The sequence below is a fragment of the Limulus polyphemus genome, unplaced genomic scaffold, assembly GCF_000517525.1.
Source record: "Limulus polyphemus unplaced genomic scaffold, Limulus_polyphemus-2.1.2 Scaffold5803, whole genome shotgun sequence".
NCBI classification, from domain to species: Eukaryota; Metazoa; Arthropoda; class Merostomata; order Xiphosura; family Limulidae; genus Limulus; species Limulus polyphemus.
This window is the reverse complement of record NW_013671413.1, coordinates 37,517-47,252: the sequence shown is the minus strand read 5'-3', so window position 1 is coordinate 47,252 and position 9,736 is coordinate 37,517. Positions and strand designations below refer to the sequence as shown.

The 9,736-nt window shown below is 34.6% G+C and overlaps 1 protein-coding gene across 1 annotated transcript in view; it reads left to right on the top strand.

Moving 5' to 3' along the window:
- LOC106473004 (protein unc-50 homolog) overlaps positions 1–9,736 on the top strand; it is a 48,503-nt gene that overhangs the window by 7,782 nt on the left and 30,985 nt on the right. Inside the window, exons 2-4 of the mRNA XM_022401508.1 lie at positions 476–631; positions 6,712–6,777; positions 7,951–8,028. Of these exons, the coding sequence (XP_022257216.1) occupies positions 476–631; positions 6,712–6,777; positions 7,951–8,028 (300 nt within the window). The remainder of the gene's footprint in view (positions 1–475; positions 632–6,711; positions 6,778–7,950; positions 8,029–9,736) is intronic.

Sequence of the window (9,736 nt, the reverse complement as noted above, 5' to 3'; positions counted from 1 at the left end):
AGTCTCAAAGTGGGTTCCTCGTCATCGAATATGAAACTACATTTGTTTATCCTAAGTAACTTTAAACAGTATACATCTATGTATACTTAAATTTTATTGTCCATGAACCATGTCTAAGTACTAGTACTATTTGTGCCATTACAATATAATTTGTAAATCACTTGGAGGAACATATGGCTCATGTTACGCTATCGAGTTGCATTATCCACGAGCTTCTCATGTGTGCCTCATGAAAATTTATTACATTATTATTATTTATTTTACCTAATCTAACCTGAACTAACCTAAAGAGTTTCCTGTTTTTACATTTTAGTTACTTTTATAATAATAAGTAAACAATACACATGAAAAACAAGAAATAAAACACTTACCTGGTCCTTCTTTTTTTATTTGCTGTTGACTGTCGTTGCTTTTTTTTATACTAATGGTAGTAGCGCACTAAATAATTTTTATTTAATTAAATAATGCACCAAAGAACATGGAAGACAATGTCCCTTAACTATCACAATTTTTCTGGCTATCTGGCTATGTGAAAAGAGCCGTTACAAATTCATTCAAGCTAGTCGATGTATTTCCCGTGGGAACGAAGTTTGTACTGAAAGAGATATTAAAATTTTTCTATACAGAAAACAACGTAATATAATACATCATTTGATAAATGAAAACCTTGGCTTTCTGTTGATTAAAAATAATATTGTATTAAATGTAAGAGAGAACTATTAAGAAATGCTGAAAGAGAGGATGTGACAGGTGGGTGAGGCAAGAGGGGTCCAATTTTCTATTTAATGGCTCTGTTACCATATAAAATTGAAGGCTATGAAAATTATGCTTTATTTGTGTGATGAAAATATTATATTAAGTAATTTATGTTAAATTTCATACTTCTTGGAGGGGTGATAAATAAATTAGAGAAGAGGGGGATGCTTAGAGAAAAAAATGTCACATTTCTCATATTAGGGGAGATTCAATATATTTTTTAACATTGCCTTATAAAAGTAAGAACTTAAAATTTGTATACTATTAAAATATGGAATATTAGCTACGATTTCATGCTGTACTGAAAGTAGTATAAAAATTTGAATGTAACTCACTAAAAACCTCGTGACATGCACAGTAAAGGATGCCCATGGCGAGAGGGGTAATTACTGCTCAAAAGTTACTAGACATTTTCTTCTTCAAAAAGCCAAGACGTCCATGTGAAGAGAGTGGTAAGATCTCACCATAAAAAAGAAATAAACTAGATTAATTTGAAAAATGATTTGTGATGACCTTGTTCAGTTTTAATATCTTCAAGTCACTTCTTTCTGTGGTTAATCAATTGTATTATTCTGTGACAACTGATGTGTTTGGTATTTCTTGCAGTTTTGAAGTTTTACTTTATATACCAGGAACTATTTTGTTCATGAAATGCCACGTATCGTACAATTAAGTATTAGGGTTTGAAGTTGAATAAAAGTGTTATTAGAATAAAACATACCATTTACCTCTTTTTTCATTAGTTGATGTCTTTACAAAGAATTAAGACTTTTAGTGCTGGATTTAGATTCCATAATGTATTAAAATGATGAATGTTAAAAAGATGCTAAGCAGTATTTGCTAATTGTTAATCAATTCCTGTATAATTCCCTTTTGTGAGGATGTGGATTTTAGGCAGTCTTTTCCTCTTTCCTAAATATGCAAACACTTCTTCCAGTGCAGATGTAAAGTTTCCTCGACAATCTTTGTCCTTCCATGACTTTTCTTATCAGGTATGTTACTTTTCACTCTCTCATATGTCTTATTATTCTTTACATTCTTTTCTTCATTTGGCTCCTTCTTCAGAATAGTATGTTATTCCTCCTTTCCCTTATATCTTGGTCCATGCTGAAAAGCTCTTTTGTCTCAACTTCACTCTTGTGCCAACGTGCCTTGTCCTTCTCGACTGTTTGCACATATGCCTTGTCTTAAAATTTAATTGAAGCCCTTTTCTTGAACTCCTAAACTTTGGAGTCTCTTCTTCAGGCATTAGGTTCTGATCTATTGTCCTCTGTTAATCTTTCTCAAGCTCAGTTTTCTTGCCTTCAGTGTACCGTCATTACACTTTTATGTCATCTATCCTCCATCCATCTCCCTTTGGAAGTAATCCATTGTTTTCAGTGGACACTCATCACCTTCTGTTTTCTATGTTGGCATGTTCTTCCTTGGCCTAGTCCCTTCTCACTTGGTTACTCTGTTGCTGGGGTTTGTTGCAGAAGGACACCCTTCTTGTGTAAGCATGTTTATCTCCTCCTTATCTCAGGGACTTTCATCTGGCTCCTTTCCTCTGCCAGTTGGTTTTTGGTGGGGTACCTGATTTTTTGTAGTCATGGGTTGAGGCTGCATACCAAAATTTTTCCTTCACTACACTTGTTTTCCATTTTTCTCAAGCTTCTTCTTTTCCAGTTCCCATCTCCCAACTCTTTTTCTGCTCACTTTTCTGCCATCGTGTTCATCTTTTGCCATTTTTTTCTTCCACTATCCATAGGTTTCAGCACTGACACTCTTGTCAGTGACTATCTTCTTGGATCTGAGATAGTGGGGATCTATTTGACTTGATTTGTGGATCTATGGGATTCTTTTTGCAGCTGATTGTTGGGAGCTACATGTTTTATCCATTAGCTTTACCCTTCATTTTTCTTATCCTCCCCCTTTGTCTCATATTCCCATTTCTTTCCTTCCTCCAGGGTATTCTTTTTCTCTCTGTGGCATTGGCAAATCTTTCGGTCAAGGATGCTATTCAAGGGGTTTGTCACCCTTGTCTATGACTTTATTCCCATCTGTTTGTTTTTCCCCACTAAACCAGAGATTGGCATCTAGTCATCATTCTGTCCCATCTCTGTCAGTTTCTTGACCTTCCTCATTTTATTGTGATGAGTTTTCTCACCCTTCAGTGGTCTTTCTCTCCTAGGCTTTTGATGAACAAGGTTGATATCTCTGATGCTTATCTTATCATCCCCCCCAGTATCCAGATTTTGATCTTTGGTCTGTATATCACAGTCAAGTTTTTTCATTGTGTGTGCCTTCAATTGTCACATACATGGCTTGGAATTGAGATTCTACCATTGTATGGATGACTGGCTTCTTTTAGCTGCATCCCAGTAGATATCCTCTGACAATACACTTCTTCAGAAGGCATCCACCCAGTATATGGTTTATTTGCATATGCTCATCATTTTCTGTCTCAGCAGGGCACAGTCTTGTCTGCTGTGTTTGCGGGTCATAGAAGGTTTGGTTTCTATAGTATCCTCTCCTCTTTCTGTGTGAGAGGTTTTCTATCTATTGGGGACTTGGGTTTCCTTGGAACCCCTTATTCCTTTGGGTTTTGCTAACATGCATCTTTTAGTGTGGACTCTACATGATTAATGGAACCTTTCTCTCGGGATCCTTTTTCTGGAATGGTCCTTCAGTCCTTGTGATTTTTAAGGCATTCCTCACATCAATGCCTTTGCCATTTATGACAGTGTCAAGTTCCCCCTATTCAGGTCTCCTGTTCTGCATACATTGGCACTGGTGGTGGATGTGCTCAGTCAGGAATGGTCTAATTTTTTCCTTTGTGCTTACCTCCCTATTCATCTCTTCCTTTGAGTTCTCTCGCTCATTTAGGACACTCCTTATCTGGTTTCCCCTGCTGAGCCTTCTGACTTTCTCCTCTACTCTTACTCTTCTGCTTTCCTGCTCCTTTCTTCTTTAGCCTCATCCTTCTCTCTTCCATCCAGCTATGTCATCACTCTGGCTTCATCCAGTGCTTTCCAGAATGGTCAGAACCCATTCTGTTTTCTTTAGAAGTTTATCAGTGGAAGTGGTATATTTATTGTTGCTGGTTTTTGTGTTGATCTTTCTCACATTTTCATTTTTCATCCTTCTGTTCCCCACCTATGTTTTTCACATGGATTTTTGACCAACACTGGTCTATCTTGACTATTTCTGGTTAGCAGGTAGCTCTTTTGAATACTTTCTGGTTTTTCGTTCCATCAGGTTTTTTCTTTCCAGCCTTTTTCTTTCTTCTTGCCTATCTGATTGTGTCCTTAATGTTGTTTTCCTTGCCCTTAGCCTACCTCTCTTTGAACTTTTGGTTTCTTGTTCCTTTTACCATCTGTCTCTTAAAACTTATTTCCCTCCTCCTCCTTGCCTGTGGTTGTCAGCTTTCTGATGTGTACTTCATAGATTTTTCTCATGTTCTATTCTATTGCTCCTATATCCTTCTCTATCTAGATCATACTTTTCCTCAAAAGTCTATAGTGCATAAGGTGATAATGCATTCACCAATATATCTCATCCTTCCATTCCCATTGAGATTCCAATTGCATCTTCTGTCCTGGTCTGTTGTTATTTGGACTGCACTTCTTCCTTTTGTGGTTTCAGATCTCATCTCTTCCTTCTATAGAATCCTTCATCCACTCACAATCTTTCTCCTGTTACTCTTCTTACTGGATAAGTCCAACAGCTTATCCAGTTACCATATTCTTCATTGGATTGAGGTGAATGTTGGCATTTCTAAGTGTCCTCCAATCAAATTTGTCATCTGACTCACTCATTGGCTTCTCACTTCCATTGTCTGTTGAAGAGGATAGTTTGGGTTGACATGTGGATGACCCCTCTGATCTTTTTCACACACTATCATCATTATCTGGTCATTTCTTTCTCATCTGACTATAGACTGCCAGAGTATACTTAACCAAAATCCACATTGTGTAGGGCTGTTCTGACCCAATATAGTGCTCATTCATGAGATGGGCTGTGCCACAAGACTGCTCAAGGTATCCTCGCTGCATTTATTTTCCTTAACAAGGCTCAGCCCTGGCCATACCCACTCATGGAATAGCACGAGTAAAGCTGGCAGGGGATTCCTGCCCATCCTCCATGTCTTGTTTAAAACCTAGTACTGGTCTGCTTATAAAAACTGGGATTTTGTTATCACCCATTGCACTTTCTTACGTTGGTGCTCTCCTCTGAACATCACACCACACTTTTATCCTCCATTTTTCTTATAGTGGAGCATAGATGTCCTTACCACTCACCAGTTCCTAGCTGCTGGAGTAGTGGACTAAGAAGAATGCCTCCTGAGTGTTACCAATTCCACTCAGTAGAGGGTAAGAGAGTGGTGTTCTGTCTGTGTAGTACAGTTTACCCCTCTGGGTGGCTTTCCCCCATCTTACCACTACCTGGCAGTCCAGTGTTGGATTGGTGCAGGACCAACCAACATAAGTCTTCACTCAGTTGGAGGATGATTGTTACTTTCCTGTTCTACCTCACTGGTCTTGAGGTGAAGGTGCTAGGAACCCTTTTTTTACTGTGGCTGAGAAGCTGAACTCCCGGTGCTGCATGGTTTTGGACTGGAGTTGATTCAACATGTATGGCCTGATAAACCCTAGCCATGCTATACATATAACACATCCTGATGCTAGTTTTAGACTGTGCTTCTATCTTGTGTCCATCCTTGCAACATTTCCTTTCTGGGCAAAGAGTTGTACACTGGTATAAACGAGAATGTGTCCCTTTACTGATCTAAGGTATAGGGTATCACACTCCATGGGTTATCTTTGAGTGCTTCTTGAAGGGGGATCATCTAAATAAACTTTTGCACCTATCCTATCTTTCCACCATTTCAACGTGGGATTCTAGCTAGATGTGAGAAGAGATTACGTGTTGTATCAAAGTTAACATTTTCTAACACTGAAAATGTATTTCTGACAGATATGCACCTCCTCTCACACTTCCCACTTTTTTGCCTAATCTCTATAAAGGGAAGCAGTGTCATACTTGTTTTGGTGGATAGTTGTTCCATGCAACCATTGCAAGAAACATGTGAGATTAGTTGGGAGCTTCAAGGCTAGTGAGGAGTCAAAAAGTTTGCATATAGAGGCAGCACTAAATCAGGAAAACTAGATGTGGGTGGAAGTGAGTATCTATCAGAAATACAAGTTAGAACTCTGCTTTCAAACATTCTGCATATGGGCGTGCTATTATATTAAAATCTTGTGATGTATTATAAGAAGTAAGAACATGTTAATACTGCATCTCTGTCAGACAGGATGAACCATCCTGCACACTGCATTCTCAGTTTGTGCTATCTTTGAACTTCAGTGCTCTTCAATAGTTTCGGGTACTAGTGAATAGTTATGTCAGCACATAACAAAAATGCATTTACAACATGATGAAAATTAAAGAAATGTACAAAAAAAGTGGTTAAAATTATTGCAAGGGAAAATTATATGGTCAACATTTTGGCTTATATATTGTAAGTGTGAGGGTTTTTGGCAGCACAAAATCATAAATATGTCTGTTGTGTAAAAAAAGAAAGTATAAAATTAAATTATTTTGATGATATGATGTGTAACAAAAGCTTTGAAGGAATGACTTTGTAAGTACCAAACTAATCATTTCTGCAGTAGAATAGGTTTCATGGTGCATGCAAAGTCAAAATTGTGTTGTACAATGTTTTGATGATGTTTCTTGTAGATGGCTACCCAAATTTAATGTTTATATTGAAATATTTGCAGAGAATGAAATGAACATAGTTGAGGTTAATTAAAAATATTTTTTGTAAGGTGACATAAAATTAAGGTAAGAAAATAAAGTCTATTAATTATTCTGTGAAATTAAAAAACTGTAAATGTATTGAAAGAATTACATTATAGGATATATGACAAAGTAGTTACATAAAACTTACTTAGATATTTTTGTTTTTATTAGAAACAAAAGATCAGTTTGCAAGAGATGATCCAGCTTTCTTAGTTCTACTGAGTGTTTGGCTAATAGGTAAGTTGGTTTAGGAATAGAACAAAGGGAAAGTATAGTTTACAAGGCTTGAATTTAATGACCAGCAAACAGAAACTGCAAGTCATTGTCAGTCAAGAAATACATGAGTATTTATAACAGTAAACATGAACTGTTTATTAACTCTTTAAATCTGAGCAAATGCTACAAGCGTCTAACTGAAAATACTGATTTGACTGGGACAGTGTCTGAGAGCATTTATGTCTTTTTGGCTGAAAACTAATCCAAACCATATTGTTATCCATCTTTTATAAATAGACCTGAAGTTCTGTGAAGTCTGTTTATAAAAGATGGATAATAACATGGTTTGGATTAGTTTGTTTTGAAGGAAATTTCAGATCAGTGGCAGAATGCGCCAAAAATTATGGGTTTAAAGAGTTAATAATTGGCCTCATATACAGATTATTTTGACATTGATTATTGTGGCCAAGTTGAATCCCTATTTGATGAAGGTAAACTACTACTTTGTAACATCATGTGGAATCCCAGCTATTCTACGCACTAATTAGATAACAGACAGAACCAAGTCATCTGTAAATTGAGGGCCAAACAGTAACATAATATGAATAATGATAGTATTGCATACTTTAAAAATTTTAATTTAAACATAAGATATTAACAATTTTTCACAAGCAGTCACCATTTGTTCATATTGTGATTCTGTTGGGGGAAATTCTTTTTAAAGATAATCTATCTAAACATTTTCTACTTGGCAAATTACCAATGTTGAGATAATCATGCCTCCCCATTTTATTTGTTAATGGAATATGCAGTAATTCTCATTGCTCTTGTGTAAATCAGATAAGTTAATAATCAAATAATGAAAATTTATTTTACTATCGTTGAAAACAGTAATAATGTTTTTATTTAAAATACATCACAATTGAAATTAGAAGTAAGTAAGTAGCCAGTTTATTTGTGTACATTGTAAGAATATGGTAAACATAAAAATAATATTCAAAAATTAAGATTTGAGTCATTAGAATATTTTGCCATCAACTACCATACTCACTAAACCTATTTAAATTTATCATTAAAGAAAATGTATGTAGCTTTCAACCAGATACAATTTAATATGCAAACATTTTCATGAAAGAAAAGAACATCTAAAGAAACTATATAAGAAAATCTCATAAATGTTGTTTATTCCTTAAGTCTCCAGAATTCCCTATGTAACTAAGTGGTGGCATATCAAGGACAGGAGAAGGGCATACAAAAAAAAAGCATCTGCAAGTACAAAGAATGTGCAATGACTCTTACAAATATCTAATGATGATGAAGTTAGGAGATAGTAAAATGAAACTTGTTTTATTAATATCTTTGTTGATACAGTGCATCAGTTGTAAAACAAATAAGTGATGTTGCTAACAGAAGAGAATAATCAGTTATGAGAAAGTAAAAGTTTTGAAGAAAATATTTTATTTTGTTTACTTTCTTACTTAAATGTTTAATTTTATTACATATTCTGTCTAAAGAAAACATTGCTACTTTAAAAAACTGACACAATGTGAGGCATAAGTGAGTTTCAAATTCATTTTATATATACTTTAAAATTTTCTGGTCAAACTCAAATTCAAAATTTGGGCATTCAGTTTATATTGTGTCTTTAATCTACAGTTGATAATCATTCCCAATCATTTTACAAGTTAGTTATTGATTGATTATGGATAATGCAACTTTTATGAAGTACATAGTTGGAATTTGTATGTATTGTATTGAAATAAACAGCTATATTGTTATATTAAACACATTTTTCTTATAAGTCCTTGTGCTCATAACTGTTATACTGTTCATTTGCAAAGCTGATTTCATTGTTATCTCTTGTTTGAAAATTCATGACAGTCACCAGCAAATAGGAATTGTCTTCCAAAGTGTTCAGAATTTTGTAATTTGTTATTGTGTACCATTATTGTTGTTGTTATTTTTTCACATATCTCTGGAGAAGAAGATAAAGGATAAATTTCTTGTTTTAAAATGTTGTTAGTTGTGTGATGTACAATATAAAGCCCACAAAATATATAACATTGTTAAAGCCAAAGTGGAAGTGAGTATTGTATCAATAGCCATTTACTAAACTTATGAGGGTTTATTTTGCTTCAAGTTTAAAGATATGTTATATACATGGAGACTATATAGTACTTATGACACAGGAATGAATGGAATAAAACTAAATTTTATTTGACATGAGATCTTATACCATGCTAATTTAGATTTGTTTTATCATTAACCACAATAGTGGTTCATAATAGGGATCACAAGGAATTGCACAAAACCCTAATTGAATGGTCGGGCAAAAAACACCTTAAACAGTAAAGATTCAGTTCCAACAACACTTTAAAACCTTCACTATTGACTGCTAAAGCTGTACACATATAAAAATGCGCAAAAAAGAATGTATTTTAGACTTATTATTATTATTTTCTTGCCAGCCTACAATAAAAACAGCTTGGTATATTGCACCCAAACCTTTTGTAGAATACTAAATAAGGTACTGTGAAGGTCTTAGGGGCATTGAAAAGTCGATTTGTTTCTTCTGTATTTTACATAAGTTAAAAAACATAATTCTTGTGTAAATGATGTTATCATTACCTCTTGAAGTTAGCTTTGTTACAAATATCTGGTCAATAATAGATGAACATTAGATGACTGTAATATGTAGATACTCAATGCTTTGTACATTATACAATCGGTGTCTTTAGGGAACGAACCTCTATATTATATATGAAGTGAAGGAGTAAAAAAAAATTCAATATACATATTAAATTCTATTACACACATTTGTAGAATAATTACTTTAAAAGACACAAAGGGTTATTTAAGCAATGTTTTACACTTGTATGTTTTATATGAAAAGGCTATTTTACTACTGGTAAAATATTTTTTCACACTTAGTTGGGTTGTGTCTTAGTCTAGGTATATATTTGCCCACTGCTATGCATTA